Source organism: Crocodylus siamensis, chromosome 6, assembly GCF_052110815.1.
Source record: "Crocodylus siamensis isolate JL-2025a chromosome 6, ASM5211081v1, whole genome shotgun sequence".
In the NCBI taxonomy this organism is placed as follows: Eukaryota; Metazoa; Chordata; order Crocodylia; family Crocodylidae; genus Crocodylus; species Crocodylus siamensis.
In genome coordinates, this window is record NC_143400.1 from 32,154,511 (window position 1) to 32,172,979 (window position 18,469).

General features: G+C 42.9%; 1 protein-coding gene across 1 annotated transcript; it reads right to left on the reverse strand.

Annotated features, from left to right (window-relative positions):
- Positions 1–4,439: 4,439 nt before the first annotated feature.
- On the reverse strand, positions 4,440–5,372 carry LOC149862201 (olfactory receptor 13G1-like). The gene has a single exon (XM_090054168.1). The coding sequence runs from the start codon at positions 5,370–5,372 to the stop codon at positions 4,440–4,442; it is 933 nt and encodes a 310-aa protein (XP_089910294.1).
- Positions 5,373–18,469: the final 13,097 nt, after the last annotated feature.

Below are 18,469 nucleotides of genomic sequence, written 5' to 3' on the forward strand. Positions count from 1 at the left end.
TACTTTATTAAGCAAGTACTAAACTAAATGTGCCATATCTAAGGTTCATTAATGAACATGTAGACATGCCCTCTGGGTATTAACTCGCTATGCTATGAAACTGAACTTGATTAATCCTGTGAAAATGATGGACAAGTTCCTCAGCTAGTGTAAATCATCACAACTGAATCAAAGTTAATGGGCTGGATGTCCAGTTCATGTCAGCCAGTTCAGCTCCATAGATTTAATTCTGGGTACATGACATCTTAGTACTGAATAAAGCTAAGAAATGTCAGTACGGTGAATACCTGAAAGAAACGAAGATGAAATATAATTTAGCTCCTAAAGAACAAATTCCAAGAGACAGTATGGCAAATCAGTTTGAAAAGCAAACTGTATTCTAAAGCCCCCCAACAGGAAAAGGAGAATTTCCTGATGGAAAAAAGTTTTTGAAGTTTACCCTGTGAAAATTCTTGTCACCAACATGGAGGAGGTATAATCATAATGTGCCATATTGTCATCCTTGAGAGTTAGTGTGATACTGGTATGTGTTGGCAACCTCATATCCCATTAATGTCTAAGTCAATCAGCTTGTGAGCCTAAATCTTTTTTTTTTTAATCTTATCTTGAAATGGTGTGTTTACATTTTTGGGGGGGAGACCTATGCTAAATGATGTAACTGATCCCAAGAAAGAAAAAGACAGTCCTCTTATGTTGTAGCTCAATAGGTAAATGGTTAAGGCACTCACTCAGGATGTGGGAGTGTACTGCACCTTGCATTTAATGGTGAATGGATGAAATTAATAGAGTGTAGCAGGCTAGAACCCAGGCCCTGGTTCTTTCTATCATGCATGGTTTCTACTAGATATAAGCAGATGATAAAGTACTGCTTAAAAGTGTGTTTATGAAACATCTGTGCTAAGACCTGCAACAGTTTAAAAAAAGGTAACGTTTAATTTCAAGGTTATTTTTTTTAAATATGCTTTTCACTGCATAGTTTCATAGTTGTTAGGGTCAGAAGGGACCTCAATAGAGCATTAAGTCTGACCCCTTACCCTGGGCAGGAAAGAGCGCTGGGGTTACATGACCCCAGCCAGGCACTTGTCCAGTCTCCTCTTAAAGATTCCCAAGGTAGGGGAAAGCACCACCTCCCTTGGAAGCCCAATCTAGATTCTGGTAATCCATTTCAAAAGGAAGTTCTTCCTGATGTCCAACCTAAATCTGCTTTCTGTCAGTTTGTGGCCGTTGTTTGTGGTTTTTCCAAAGGGTGCCCTGGTAAACAGAGCATCTTCTATTTCTTGCTTCCTCCGCAGTGAATTTGTAAACGGCCACAAGATCCCATCTCAGCCTTCTCTTGCAGAGGCTGAAGAGATTCAGGTTCCTCAGTCTCTCCTCACAGGGCCTTAACTTCAGGCCCTACCCATACGAATGGCCCTCCTCTGGACCCTCTCAAGGTTATCCACATCCCTCTTGAAATGCGGTGCCCAGAACTGGACACACTACTTCAGCTGTAGCCTGACCTATGCTGCATAGAGGGAAATTATCACCTCCCTGGACCTGTTCATGATGCACCTGCTAATGCATGATAGAGTGTGGTTAGCTTTACCGATCACTTCATCACGTTGATGACTCATATAATCTTGGATTCAACTATGGCTCCAAGATCCCTTTCTGTGCTGCTGAGGTCATCCCCTAGCCTATAGGTGTGCTGGTGATTCCTTCTCCCTAGATACAGCTTTTTGAACTTGTCTTTGTTGAACTGCATACTATTTTTTTCTGCCAACTTTTCCAACCTGTCCAGGTCCACCTGGATTCGATCCCTTCCCACTAGTGTGTTTACTTTACCCTATAATTTCATGTAATTTGCAAATTTGACAGAGTGCTCTTCACGCCCTCATCTAAGTTGCCGGTGAAGACACTGAGTAGCACAGGTCCAAGGACCGAGCCTTGGGGCGGGGGGCGGGGGGAGAAGGGGGCACTGCCCACATCTTTCCATGTTGATACCAGCCTGTCTACCACCACACTCTGGGTACAACCCTTAAGCCAATTTGCCACCCACTTGACTGTACTCATCTATGGCATGGCCACTCAGTTTGTTTATGAGAATAGGATGAGATACCGTATTGAAGGCCTTCTTAAAATCCAAGAGAGGACATGTACCTTGACTCCTGCATCTAAGCATTTTGAGACCTGGTCATAAATAGAAACAAGGTTAGTCAGGCAGGATCTACCTGCTATGAACCTGTGCTGGTTGCCCTTCAGCATTATTTTTTCCTGCTGGGCTCCCTCATATGTGCATCTTGATAATTTTTTCAAAGGTTTTCTCAAGGATAGAGCTGAGACTAACTGGCCTATAATTACCCGGATGATCCTTCCCCACTTCTTGAAAATAGGGACCACATCGGCCCTTTTCCAGTCCTCTGGGACCTGACCTGAGCACCATGGATGCTCAAACAGCTGCACCAGTGGCTCTGTTATGACACTGGCCAATTCCTTCAGCACCCTTGGATGAAGATCATCCTGGCCTGCTGACTTAAACACAGTCAGCCCCTCCAAGTGTCCCTTTACTAGGTCAGTGTTGACTGTTGGTGGGCTGGTGTTTCTCCTCTGCTTATCTATAATGCAATTGGGAGATTTGTCTTGATCCTTTTTCAGGAATACAGAGGCAAAAAAGTCATTTAAGTGTTCAGACTTGTCCCTCCTATCTGTCACCAATTGCCCTAGCCTGCCCTGTAGGGGTCCTATGTTACCCTGCACCTTCTTTTTGCTCCCTATATACCTGAAGAAGGACTTTTTGTTGTCTTTATTGTTTGCATAAGCTCAGGGAGAGCTGGGTCTAATAAAGGAAGAAGGAAAGGCTGCCAGGGGGAAAAGCTGGTAGAAAGTAGAGAGCAAAGAGCCACCTAATCCCCCCAAATTTATTTCCCCATGTGTAGTAGTGGGAAGGGGACAAATTCAAGGCAAATCTCTAATACTTAGATTCTGTGCCTGGAAAATGATAATAAATTTATAAATTTTCTATATATAGAATCTAATTATTGAGGGGGGCATTTTATAATCAGTATCATTTGCTATTTCAGCAAATATGGTAACATCTGTCTGTGGTGTAATCCAGGGGAACACCATTGACACACGTGATTTTAAACTGGATTTGCTTAGCCCGAGCCCAAGATTAGAATACCATGACAGATTCATAAGCATCAGGGTGGAAGTGGGTACTCCTGCAAGGTGAATGAACAAGCTTGCAGACCATACCACATACTACACTACTAGTTTGTGGTGTGGGGTTGATTTGAGGAGGTCAAAAAGAAAAAGTAAGTCAGGTGCTGACGCTTGTCACCATCTTGGTATTTTAATAATGTCCGCTGAAAATTATAGCTCAGGAACATTACTTAAATTTGGTGGAAGATTTTGAAATGACTGGTGAGAATTGCTGCATATTTCCATATATTGTTTGACATAATTATAGGTTATTGTTTATTGGCTGTGATAAACATATTTGACCTTATAATAAAGAATGTGCAACAGTCAAGAAAGAAGGAAAATTCCCCCCCTCCCCAGCCACTCCCAGGACTCGCACTGTGTGCTGGAGCCAGCTTACCTTAAGAGTCCAGGCAGGGACTGAGGTCAGACCATGTTTGGGGGGGGACAGGGGTGGGGGTGGATGTTGCTGGAATCCCTGGGATGATGTGGGAAAAGGGGTCTGGGTAGGGAGCAGGTGCAGAAAAAAACCCTACATGCTGCCATCACTGTCCTTGGGTGATCTAAGCATGGGGATGGTGGAAGTCACAGAGCTCCTGCTTCATGATTCAGCAGGCAGTGTGGGAAGCAGCTGTGTGGGGAGCTGGACAGCAGAAGGAATGAGCAGTTTTCTCCTTCCAGCACCTGCTCCTGATTGGCAAGAGACACAGGTGGGATGCAGGTACAATAATGGGGGTCACCTTTCACCACCACCATTTCCACCTGAGTCCTGCAATCTGTACATTTGGAGCCCTTGGGTGTGGGACACACAATGAAGTCTATGGTCTCAGACCAATGATTTCTTGATGGGGATTTTGGATTTCATGTCTCATAAGAAATTAGAGAATAAGGCATAGTTTTTTAAAAAAACATAATAATCCACTGATGGCCAGAATGTAACACCCCCCATTAATGAATCTACATATGAAGAATTGTACTACACAATGCATGTCATTTGATCCAGCATAAACTAGCATAGCTGAACGATGCCAATCAGAGCTTATACTCATTGAGTGCAAATCCAGAGAAATGCACTGCTGTCAATGCATCATGTGCCTAGCTTCTAGAGATCACTGAAATTCCACTATACAGAACAGACTATGTCTTCCTTTATGGCTATAGAAGTCTATAAAAATACAAAAAAAAAAAAGTCACTGTCAGTGGATCTGCCATAGATATGATAATGCACAGGAGAATCAGCTGTATTGAAAGGAGAAGGATTATCTTGTGGTGAATGGAAGAAGTTTAATGAAGGCAACTTTGACTTCCTTGTTGCGCAGGCTATAGATCAGAGGATTGAGTGCAGGAGTCACAAGCGTATACAGAACAGTCACTAACTTGTCTTTTTTCAGTGAGTAGCTGGACGTAGGCCGAATGTAGGTGTAGATAATGGCGGAGTAGTACAAGGTGACCACAACAAGGTGTGCAGAACATGTGGAGAAGGCTTTCCGTTTCCCTTTGGAGCTCTTGATTTTCAGGATGTTGAGAATGATTAATCCATAGGATATGATGGTCAGCAGGAAACCACCCATGCCTAGACAGATATCTGCCATGAATACCATGATTTCATTGAGGTGGGTTGGACTGCAGGACAATGCCAGGAGTGGTGGAATCTCACAGAAGAAATGCTGAATGAGGTTGGGTCCACAAAAATCCAGTTGCACCATGAGGAATGCATGCACCAGAGAATTGATGGTACCAATTGCCCAGACACCAGTTGCTAACATGATACAGATAGGTTTGCTCATGATGGTTACATAGCGCAAGGGATGACAGATGGCCAAATAGCGGTCAAATGACATGGCTGTGAGGAGCACTACTTCTGTCCCCATTGGCAAAGTGAAGGCAAAGAGCTGGACTATGCAGTCATTGAAGGAGATTGTTTTCTTTTCCTGCATCAGGTTCTGCAGCATCTTGGGAAGAATGGAGGAGCTGCACAAAATGTCAACCATAGCTAAGTTGGCAATGAAGAAGTACATGGGAGTGTGTAGGGGTGGGTGGGAGAGGATAGCTAAGATGATCAGGGAATTTCCCTTGATAGCCATCACATACAGACACAGGAGGACTCCAAAGAACATACCCTGGAGATAGGGCTGGTCAAAGAGCCCTTGAATGATGAATTCAGACACTCTGCTGTGGTTACTGGCTTCCATTTCTTTTGGCATTTCTTTTCTAGAAACGAAAACAAAAAATTAAAGCTCCTGTCACATTACCAATCAGAAATGAGAAAAAGAGTTGTATAAGTATACGTTTAGCTACATATATGTGTACACACATGTGTGTGTATATATGTATATCAAAAATGTAGTAGGCTGAATGAAATGTCTAGAATATTAGTTTATATACAATATATATTATAGACATTTCATTTAGCCTGGACATTCTCAATATTTCATTCAGACTACGATCAAACCAAAGTATATCAGGATGTGTTAACATGCAAAATGGTTGCAGCTACCTAGCCAGCAGGCTTCCAGTTATAAGTAGAGAAGAGGGCAGGAATTGGACTCAGGATGTTCTAAACCACATTTTAAAATATAACTTCACTTGTGTCAATAAGCTATTTATAATATGATCTTGAATGTCATTCTGACATTGATGGTCACACCTATAAACAAGGTTAGATATTTTCTACCGTACCTTTTTTCCAAGCATGCTTACTTTTATGGACCCATAATAATTTATTGGACAATCAGGATACAATGCCTCCTTTTTCTCATTTTTTAAAAATTAAGCTAAACTAAATTAAAGCAGGTCTTATGTTTTAATATATTGGGACTGGGGTATGGGGGTTGCTGGTCATGCTTCCCAGGATGGCTGTGAGCAGTGATGGAAGGTGCTTTTGATGGAGCTACTTTTCCTGCCCTGGGAAGGAAGCCCCACTTTATGGGGACCCACTCTTGTCCCCTACCTTGCCCCCCCCACCCTTCTTTGATCCCACTCCCAAACTAGTCCATGCCCAGAAACCTGACTAGCTGGCTTGTGCTCTGCAGGCTATTTGCACAGGGTTGCAGCGGGGGAGCTCTTGTGGCAGGAGGGGGAGTTGGCTTGGTGTCAGAAATGCTACCTGGGCAGTAGTGTTCAAGTAATGGAAAGTTTGTCCACATAGAACTGGGGGGTCAGGGAGGAAACGCTGCATCCTCGGATGTTGCAGGACTACAACTAAGGTGGCTCATCTGTGGGGAATAGCCACACCTTAGTGTAACATGCTCTGGGTAACACAGATAAACGTGTTCTGGAGTGGTATAACTTTAAGCTGTTTAAAGTGTGCTTAAAACTAGTTTCAGGGGTAATCTGTTGACAATCCAGGAGTTAAAAGCTCCAGCAGATGCCTAAACTTAATGTGTAACACTGCCCTTAGATGTCTTTGTTCTTAATACCACTTTACTGAATCTGCCGCATCTCCTGTTACTCATCTTACATGAAAAAGGTGATGTCTTCTAAGAAGCCAAAGGAGTTTCTGTATTGCAAAACTGTTGAAAATGAGTATCAGTCTGAATACATGTAAGACATCATGGTATCTTATTAATTAATTATTTTCACCCTATTTCAAAGCACACTTAAGAGTTTATGGAGCTTTGCTCACTTATACAATTCTTTCAACATTTAAACTCCATTGTGTATAGATTCTAACCACAGTAAAATTCAGAGGGACTCCAAAATATATCCAAAAGTAGACCAGATTTGCTTGGGTCTAACATAAAATCAGAATAAGCTGCAAGATTCATAAATACAGCTGTGGAATTGTGTAATCTCAGAAACCACAGTCAACTGCTTACAAAAAAAAAAAAAGCAAAATAAGAAAAACATAATCTATTTGTATTGTTTAGAGACATAAAGAAACATATAGGCAACCTAGTGCTTCATGTTTTTGTGAAACTTTGATAATATGAACCTTAAATTTGAGATCAGAATCAAATGGTTGGTCTTTTAGCAATGATACATATTCCTATTAAAAATTATTATTAGTTGTTTTTTTTTCTAAGCATGTAAAAACAATCAGGAATACAATTGAATTAGTACATAAGAATGGAAAGTGAATAGGAAAGGGAGAAAGGATGAATGAAATCCATGCATATCCTTACCTATTGCTGAGTGCTTAATGGTGAATGAACTGGTAAGGGCAGACTCCAAAAGCATGAAGAGTTCATGATTAGTCATCTTCATACATAGAACCATTTTCTTTAGGGAAATCTTATATCCCTTGTGCATCTCTGCAAAAGTTAACTCAAACAACATTCTAAAGGTGCAAATAAATGGGAATCACTTCAAATAACATGGAAAGTTTTTTAAAAAGGGCAAAATTCTTCTAGAAATTATATCAAATTATTATCAGATTCTGAATTAAAGAATATTTTTTCCCATTTTTTTCCTGTGACACTAATGGTACCCATTCATATATATTTTAGTTACTCAGACTGAGTGCATAGACATTCAGAGATTAAAGTCTGGTGCCATTTAATTCAAGAGGAGTTTTGGCATTGTCCTCAGTAGTATATGTTCTGAGCTGGTTGCCTTGTATAATGTCTGCTATTCTACACTGTCATTTATGAAACTTATGGGTCACAGTCTGATAACCTTGAGCAGTATCTTATTTCTCTGTTCCTTTTAAGTCAGTGGGCCAGATTCCCAACCAGCACAGCTCCATTGATTTAACTCTCGATTAGGACAGGTGAAAATACAAGGGAGGTAGACAAATCCATACAATCTGAAGGTAATGAAGATGTTGAAAAATGACTAAGAGACACTGGACTCCACATGCCAGAGTCAGCTCACAGGGATGGTCTTGTGTGAATGCCACATGCAGCATGTGACCCAGAACTGCCCCAGATACTGCTTGAAGCAGGCACCAGCTGCAGCCCCCTGTACTGCATGCAGCCTGAGTCAGCTCCAGCCCTGGGCATGGCATACCTACCATACATGAGGCTGGTCTGGGACTCCCACTACAATCAGTATGTAGGGCCAGTCTGGAGCACATGTGGTATGTGGTGTGTGCGCCAGATCAGCCTTGAATGCTGACTCTCACACATGGGACCAGGCTGTGGGCCTAATCCCTACAGGCCCAGGATCCAATGCACAGGACTGGTCTAACACAGGTGCTCCATGCAGTGCTGCCCCCCAAACCAACCCAGGCACTGTGTGCAGGGCCCACTGAGTCCAACCCTCTTGTGCTGTACGCAGCATGTGTTGGCAGCAACCTGATGCAGCATGCTGCTCATGGGGCAGATCAGGTGTGCATGATGCATATGGTGCCTCTTCCAGACCGGCTCTGTCTGCTGGATCTGGCAGGCAGAGCCAGTCTGTGGGCCCTATCCTCACCAGCCCCAGGTCCAGAGTGCAAGGTGTCTGTGGTGCCGGGGCCACATGCAGCACATACACCCCAAATTGGCCCCATGTGCTATGTTCAGCCTGCGCTAGGTCCAGCTCCTGCACCATGTTCAGTACACAGCAGATGGGCTTTGCATGGTAGCCTGAGACCCACAGGCTGAGTGACATGACTCTGCAGGCTAGATCCAGCCTGTCAGCTGTATCTTTGATACCCCAGTTTTGTAGGAAAGTAAATCCACCTTGAATTCTAGATCTGGTAAACATTTTGCACAGAGGTGGGAGGGCAGCAATAAAGGGAAAACATATGTTCCTTTCTACAGACTCCCTCACAGCACTCTATTTGAAGTTGGCCTCTTTGGCAGCCTTGAGTGGGAGAAAGGAGGGAAGATATATGAGGCCAGAAGGGAGAGGGCAAGCTAGAGGGTGTGTAAATCAAATAAGTGAAAGTCAGGGGGGGCCCAAATTTTAGTTGAGGAATTTGTCCTAGTGAGACAGAAGCTTTGTTCTTGCACTGCACTGATCCCTATACAGCCACAGAAGGGAGGTCCATGGGAGGCAGCAAGTGAGCTGAAAGGTGTGTGGCTGTCAAATGGCTGTTGCCTTTGAAAAGGCAAAGACTTAAACTTTAGTCTGGAACTGAGCCTCAAGTTCCTCCTTTCCCCCCTACTTTAGTGGGGGAATAGTTGCCCTCCATGTATTGTTTTTCAACAGTTTTATTAATGGTGCAGCTTCAGAAGGAATGCTGGAGAAAGGCCAGACCAATGGCTGCACTGTGGTGGTTAGAGTGCTATGTGGAAAAGTGAGAAAAGCCCCAGTTTGAATCCCATTTGAGAGAGAGTGCTTTATATCTCACAACCTTGAGCATTACAGCTGAGTACTGTAGTCACTGAGGCATGGGGGGAAAGAAGAATATTTTTCCTGTTCCTAAGTATAAGCCTAAAAGGAATGAATTTTTGCTGACTTCATTTAATTTTTGCTGACTTCATTTCTGGGTGTCAGGGGCCGCTATGCTTCCACAAGGAGCATGAACGTGGACCCTGACTACAACTGTGCATGCCTGTAATCTGTGCGACCATATAGTCACTAGGGCTGTGCAGAGGCTTGGATCATGACTCGGATTCAGATGATTTGGAGGCTGAATCTATTAATCTGAATTGAATCGGAGGAAGCTTCAGGCTTTCTGAATTAATCCGGAGCTTCCGAATCAATTCAGAAAAGATTCAGAGATTCAGCCATAGGGTATTATGGGGAATCAATGAAACATCTGTAACTTTGTTGTCTTTTGTCTGATTCAGATGACACTTGCATGTATGGTAGCCTCTGCTGAGAGCAAGAAGCATGCCAAGGTTCAAGATGATAGGTGCAGGGGGTTCTGGGAAACTGCACCCCACATTTCTGAAAGCAAAACTCACGCCACATGTGTGTATTAAGCCACAGAGGTGTGAAAACTGCAGAGATGGTAGCTCTTACTGATGCCACAAGGGCTGCCAAGTTTCATGGAGATAGGAGCAGGGGTTTGGGGGAAACATACACAGTGTTACCCATGGCAGGAGTTTTCCTTGTCCACAGCTTGAGGGGCAGCTCCCCCCAAACTTCTGCACCGATCTTCTTGAAACTTGGCAGGCTTTGTGGCCTCAGCAAGAGCTACCACTCCTGCAGTTTTCACCCCCCTGTGTTGTAACACTTAGACGTGATAGGAGTTCTGCTTTCAAGAATATGGGGTGTAGTTCCTTCCAAACCCCTGTGCCATTCTCTTTGAAACTTGGCCAGTTTCATGCTCCAAGTAGAGCCTACCTCACCTGGAAGTTTCATCCAGATCAGACCCAAAACAACAAAGTTATAGATATTTAATTGATTCCCCATTATATCCTATGGCTGGATCTCCGAATCGGCTGCAAAGCTTCAGAGCTGATTCGGCCGAATCAAAGTGGGGAAATGATTCGGAGCTCCGAATCCAATTGCTGGCATTCAAATCGGCTGAATCTGAGCCCTAATCAAATTAGTTCCCTATTCACACAGGGCTAATAGTCACACAAGGTTGTCTACATGTGCAGGACTAAACTCCAATGGATAAAATGCCAGCCTGTGCATAAATGGCATTAGTGGCACTTAGATAATCATTTGCCAGATCTGGAAGTCTCAATAACCAGAAGTCATCCTACCTGTCCTTTCCTTTTGGAGCCTGTGACCATCAAGAAATAGAATGACCAAACAGCCTTTGTAGTTTCCAGATTGTGAGAAAAGAAGTTTAAAACAACCAATAATCCAAACACATTTCTTCTAACTTCTGCCCCCACCCCCCCTATGGGCTTTGCTCAACTCTACTCCAGCTGAGCTGCTGGGGGTGGGAGTGGGCATCATCTTAGGTACCCCCCGCCCAAATAAAAGTTGACACCAGTGCATCCAAGAATCAAGACTGGGGTTGTTGGAAAAAATTAAGTTTCCCTAACAATCTTCTTAAGCCTGTTTTTACTTCCTTATTCTTTAAGCTATAGATGATGGGGTTTAACATGGGTGTTAGGATGCTGTACTGGATGGAGAAGAGTCTGTCTAGAACCACTGAGGAGGCTGAGTTAGGTCTCAGATACCTAAACAAACCTGTGCTGTAGAACAAAACCACCACAATAAGATGGGAGCTGCAGGTGGAGAAGGCTTTTTGCCTGCCTTCTGTGGACCGTATCCTCAGGATTGTGGAGAGGATGCGAATGTAGGAGACAAAGTTACAGGAGAAGGTAATGGCTCCAACCAACATTGCAGATGTATGAAGCAAAAGTTTGTTGGAAAAAGTCTCTGTACAAGCTAATTCTAAGACTGGCGGGGGCTCACAGCTGAAATGGTCAATTTTTTTAGGGCCACAGAAACACACAGTTAAGAAGGGGAGACTGTTCAGCAGTGCATATATTAAACCCATGGTCCATGCCCCACCCAAAATTTGCCTGCAAAATTTGTTATTCATAATACTCATATAATGTAGTGGGACACAGATAGCTGCATATCGGTCATAAGCCATTGCTGCCAGAATAAACACTTCACTACAACCAGCCAAGAGACTAAAGAAGATCTGGGTAATGCAACCCTGGGTAGAAATTCTCTTAAGCTCTGCTAGGAAATTCCCCAGCATCTTTGGAACTGTGACTGAAGAATAAGCAATGTCTGAGAGGGACAAATGGAACAAGAAAAAGTACATGGGGCCGGAAAGGTTTGGATCCACACTTATCACTAACATGATCAACATGTTCACCACTAGGGTTGTTAAGTATATAACTAAAAACACCATGAAGAGTAAAATTTGGAGCTGTGAGTCACTGGAAAGTCCCAGGAGAATAAAGTAGCTCAGAGTCGTTTGATTTTCCACTGACATTTCTTCTTCAGATATAGGATCTATTAAAAAAAAAAGAGGTGGGGGGAACAAATGCAATCAAAGTAAGTGGAAATGATATGGAGGGATTGGCTGAAGACAATGGTGAAAGCAACAGACTAGTAGAGATTGATGGGATTTGCCTATTTCTCCATCAGTCCCTTTGGAAATGAAAGCTATTAATTTACCTCTTGTTTTTTTAGGCCAATGTGAGCTATTTGGGATGATGGTTCGCTAATCCACTTAAAAAACCACCACTGAAGTCAATAGTGGCACATCCCAAAATTGCAGTAGAAGATTTGTATGGTATACACAGTAAAATAAATCTTTACATTGGGTTTCAGTTCAAGGAGCTGATTTTAATCTAAGGTTTTGGACTTTTTAAGAGGAGTCTATGAATGTTAGGCATGTATCTCATTGAATTTAACAGGGATGGGGTAGCCCCACTCACTTGTATTTGAACATAACAGGTGAAAACCCCATGCTTACCCCACACTTGAATCTCATATGGCAAAAGAGAAAACGTGTGTGTGTGTGTGTGTGTGTGTGTGTGTGTGTGTCCACAAACTTCTGGGCCTGAAAAGAGGAAAGCAAATGTAATAGATAGTTGCTATGAATGTGAATCCTCTCAGTTAAAGTTGAGAACAAATACCATTGAGTTAGTCACTGTGCATAAATTTTGACTATGAATACATCGCACAAGGCATTGAACCTAGAGATAACACAGTTCTGAGTTTGGATGCCAGAAGTAAAAAGCAACGGCATAGCAAGACACCTGATTTAAGCAGCTGTGCTGAGAAACAGAGAATCATAGCCTGCACAGTTCACCTAGCCAAACAAGCAATGATATTAATTGTATTTTAGTGAGGTTAAGTTTGTCTTTCTAGCACTGACAGAGGGACATTTGTAGCTGAAAAGGGCAGGGGGAACTGCTCAGAACATGCAACCACTGTTATGCTGTAACTGTTATGTCTGCATAATCTTGTAGTGATACAAGTGAGCTGAATCACCCTAACTTTGACTCTAGGGCTCAGTACAGACAGTCAAAAAGCCTGAGACTGAATCGATCAAGTCTTCACAGGTTATTCTAAGCTGCATAGATTGAACCAATAGACTGAACAGGCATTCACTTTTGATTTTTGAAATGCCTGCCATGCCACATGCCTGCAGTGGCCCAGGCCAGAAGCTGGGGGGGTTCTAGAGCACACCTCCCTGCTCAGCTGGAGCAGACTGCTTGGGTCAAGGCTAGCCGCCAACCTGGGGCTTGGGGGTTGTAGGGAAGGTACAAAGCATCCTTGCGATGCTGAAGGAATGTGAGTTAACTTGAATCTGGAGGGGATCTGAGACAGAAGTTCAATAAACCAATTTAATCTAAATCAGTTAAGTCTGATACTACATTCAACTAGGTTTATCTTAAACTGGTTTTGGTAATTTAAAAGTAGTTTATGTGGACTGCGCTTCTGTTGTGTTACAGATTTGAATTGGACTCCAACCACTTATACCAATTTATGTGTAATTTCTGTGCTTAGCCTAGTTGAAGCACAGTAAAAGGAGTGTTTTTGATGTACTTGTGTTTGAATAGAAGCATGCAGAAATAGCAGATGCATCCAAAAAGTTTATACTGACATCCTTTGATAGTGACACATGTTTTATGTTTGCTTGTACCTTTAGAGAAGCAGCTTTTAGATTAAATAAAGGTAGGATTCTTCAACAAGGCATTGACTAATGGGATGTGTTAAGGTGGCAGACCAGCTCCAGGGAATTGGGTGGCTGGTAATAAAATGTTTGCTTTTGAGGGAGCCATTCAAAGAGTACAGTTGAATACTTGAAAATGTCATCACTGGGCATGGAAATATGTTATTTGATTAAAAATGCTTCACCTAAATCTTTTTGGAAATCCCATCAATGCTGATTTTTTCAAGCAACTGAGGAAGTAATTACTAATATATATTTTTAAAAGACATTTCTGGAGGCACGTCTATATGTGATGCTATGGCGACATAGCAATGTGCTATGGCAATTTAGCATCACTTAGTACAAACCATGACACCAAAGCTACATTGCTATAGCAATGCATTCCCTCAGCATAGTGCATTGCTACAGTGGTGTAAGGTCTAAAAATAACTGTACACTGCCAGCAGGACGCAGTATGGGCTGTTACTGCACTGTCATTTAGCACTTCCAAAAGGTAGTAGATGCACCCTGGGTGACTGAATGAGCAAGAAAGGGGCAAACACCGTGAAGGGGATAGAAGAACTTATTATGAAGAAACAAATACCTTATGGCAAGGTGCCCGTCTTCCTCTGAATAAATTTTATGAAAATCTGATTGGTTTTTAAATGTACATAATAAGCAGGGTAAGCCAAAATCTTGTGTAGAAATACTAGGAGTTTGGGTAAGGGTGGCCATACCTTTAGACCATAGAAAGGCACATAAAACATGAAAGTCTGAATGTTAAACCCGTAAGTCATGCTAAGTTCTACTTAGCTCATGTTAAGATAAGTTTGGTCTCCTCCACACTGATAAAATGAATAATTTGCAGTCTGTTAGCACCCCAAGAGACACAACTCCCAGTCCCCCAACTCAGAGCAGGGATACAGCCCATGGCCATGTCCAATGATTAGGGGCATGCAGTTTGTGGCACCACAAACCTCTTTGTCCACCACAAACCACATGCAGTAAATGTCAAAATGTTCCCTGCACTCCAAATTTGCAGTGTGGGGGCAAAATTTATTACTAGGATTTCCCAGAAGCAAAAAAAGTGCTGGAAAAAAAATGTGGCATGGCACATGTTACAATAGCATGTGCTGAACCGAACTGGCCCAGCTGCTCTAGCACACCCAAAGGTGTTGGGAAAGGACAGGTTGCCTGAAGTAGGACCATTTGTCCCTCAACAAAGTAAACGTGTAGGGGCATAAGCTACAGCCCAAAGTAGCAGCGCAAATTTGTGTTGCTACTATTTGTGCCACTGCAAGTGCAGGCCCCTGCTCATCTGGATGCAGCCCATGTGTCTTGGCTCCTAGCCATGCCTCTGCTCATCAGCCCTCTACTGCAAGTCAGAGCTGTGCAGGCAAGAAGGTATATTAACTCTTAGCATGCATCTGCTCACCACTCATTCTAACCTTAACACTGCTTAATGTACCACAGATATAGAAGTGTAATGTGCAACTTCACCCTAAGGTTAAACTCATCACTCACAAAAAGGGGGTGAACTAGAACAATAAAAAGAAAATAGAAAAGATACACATCTCATGGCTACAGGAAATGGAAACGTTAATCCTTACCCTTCAGTATTTTGAACTGTAGAAATGATAAAAGGTGAAAATACGCCTGTCTGTCTGTCCGTTCTTTTGACACCCTGTGCCCATATTATAATATATCATGATCTTTACTCTGAAAAGAAATGAAAAAATCTTAGTTAAGTGGGTCTCAGACATAAAATTTAACTCTCCCTGCTGTCATTTGTGAGCAAGGGGTTGCTTGGTTTCTCTGACTTAAAGGTTTTCATTTAATACTGGGACTACGGGACTACGTTTATTTGGGACAGAGTTTCTAAAGCCCCATTTTTCCATTTAATGAGTTTAATGGAGCAGAAATTACATATACAACAGTGCATTACTATCAGTTATGTTCAGATTATGCTTCTGTGACACAGGCAGCTCTCGAATGTATCATTTACCATTCTCCACAGAAAATGTACTTGAAATGTTATTGTATAATCTCCCCCTTGAAATGCGTGTAATGAAATATGAAAAAAAAATATGGTGCTGTAACGGGTCTCCCTCCCTAGCACCATCTTCCTAGTCATCCACACCTTATGTGGGGTGCTCTTGGAATCCTTCTGTCCCGCTCTAATCTCACCTGCCACATCTTGTTGGAACTTATTATGAAAGCGGGAGACTGCCTATTCTATTGGGCATGTTGGGGTCTCCCCTAGAATGTCCTTTTCCCTTTTTAGTCTAGCTATGTGACCTTACCTTATTAGTTGAGTAGAGAAAAAAATATTTTCTGAAGCATAACAGTACAACAAATGAAAGGACTCACCCTTACTGTATGCCTATTGCTGCCTGTTAGAGTTGTTCAGTCTCTGCAGCAACTTTCATATCTCACAGGAGAAATTTTCACTTGTAACCACAGGGAAAGGATTTTTGGATGACTGTGAGATCATGACACAAGAAAACAACCAACAAGATTCCAATAGGGATGAATCAAGCTGCCGATTCTTCTTAAGAAATTAACGGTCTTGAACTGAGTCATACCAAACTCATTTATACTAAAAGAACAGCACAGAAAATCCACAGGTTCCCTTGGGCATTAATCCCTGAATTCTCTATGGGACTCACTCACGATTTTTTACTAATTCATCAACAACGTCAACTGTGTAAGTTTGGTTGCCATAAGGAAAGTTTTGTCAAAAGCCAAAACCTTGTCTCAATGGATCTACAAGAATGTAAACCTAATGAGCATCCGACCTTGATTTGTATCATGTGTCACTCAAGAGCTTTGGTTCACAGCGGGTACATATACATGTGCGATTAATGCACACAAATAAATTCCGGAGCTTATTGCTCTGGAATTTTTCACTCCTGGGTGCAACATTTGAATGTGCACCCCAGAACAAGAAACTCCAGAGCACATTGCACCAGAGTTTATTTGTCACTCGGAGCTGGCAGGGGACCTAGGTGTCAGCGTGCCAACCAAGGACTGCTCTGACTGGGCTCCATGTGCTATGGAGAGGCTGGCTGAGGCACAAGGATGCTTCAGCATGGGGTTGCCTGACAGTTAGCCCCTATGCTGAGCACCCTGCTACCTAGCCAGCCTGGCTAGTGTCTACACATGCACTGCTGCACATGAAAAAAACACCGCAGCAGGGACTATTTGTATTTACAGGTATTTACAAGTACTACCCCACTGTGGAGTGTATTAGTTATATATGCCCTAATAGGGGTGTATGTGTAGATGCCAAGATGTTTACTGCAGAGTTAATTCATCAACTTAACAGTAAACATCTTGTGTAAATGCTGCCCAAGTTGCCATCCACTACTACATTCCCCACCAATTCATCCCTGTTTGTGAGCAACAAGTCAAGAAGAGCATGGCCCCTAGGTTGCCGCTCCAACACTTGCACCAGGAAGTTGTCCCCAACACTCTCAAAAAACTTCATGCATAGCTTGTGCACTGCTGTATGGCCCTCCAAGCACATGCCAGGGTAACTGAAGTCCCCCATGAAAATCAGGCCCTGTGATCAGAACACTTTTGCCTAATCCACCATTTTCTCATGGTGTGGTGATCTATAGCACACACCCATTACAACTTCATTCTTGTTGATCTCCTCTTTGACCCTAACCCAGAGACAGAGAGACCTAGCTCCTGTTTCATACTGGAGCTCTGAGCAATCATATGGTTCTTTTACATAAAGTGCAACTCCTCCTCCTCTTTTCCCCTGCCTGTCCTTCCTGAACAGTTTGTACCCATCCATGACAGTGCCCTAGTCATGTGAGCTCCCACCAAGGGTCTTTGTACATGCCACATTTTTTTGCCCTTTCTTGCACTGCAATGGCATGAATTTACACGAGCAGGTTTTCTGGACACATTTTTTCTGGATCCGCTTTTGGATGCAGATTTTTCAGACACAGTCTTTCTGGCACAATAAAGTAAAACTTGACCATGGTTTAGTTTGGCTCACCATGAATTGAAATGTTACATCCATAGATTCATTGTGTGCAAATGCAAAGGCACTCAAATACATGTAATGAACTTCTTTCTCCACCAGATGGCACTGCAACTTTTATTAGTTCACCCCTTCAAATTGCTTCCTTTCAAATTGCTTCCACTTTTTTTTTTCTTTCTTGAGGCATGTGTCATCTCGTGCTCCCACAACTGTGTGGAAGAGCACAGACTGGGGGGGCCCTGGGCTTGGGGGGGCAGTGCTGGACCATCCCACTATCCTGTGGCACTGGCTGGGCTTAGTTAGTCTGAAAGCCTAGTGCATGCAAACACTGATGCTGTGCTCCAAAATAAATAAGTTTAAACTTCATAAACCTATTTAATTTAATGAGGATTAAACCCCATGCTATGTACAGGTGCCCCAGTTCTTTGTTATTCCAATCATATCATAGCTCCATGACTATGCAAGGACTTCCAATTCTTCTTGCTTGTTTCAAATACTCACAATCCAATAATTGGCACTAGCTTTCCTAGGGCTGGTCCAAACTGAACTTTTACTACATTACCCTTGTGTCTAATGTGCAGTGCACAAACAGCCTTTTTTGCTTGTAGGTGTTAATCCTTGCTCATTAACTACTGTGTATTAAGCTGGTTCCTGAGTGAATCATGATTGATCATGATTAACACAGTAGCCAGCTATCACAAGTACCCATGACACACATTTGCCTGAGAGCAGATAGGGGTGCAGGGCCCCAGAACCCCTGCACTGATCTCCTTGACAACTGGCAGGCTTTGTGGCCCGCAGTGGGGCCTAACAGCCAGGCCTGCAGTAGTTTTCCCTGCTAGAGTTGCAGGGCCATGATGCAAAAATGCTGCGGTTCGTTTCTCGGGAGGCGA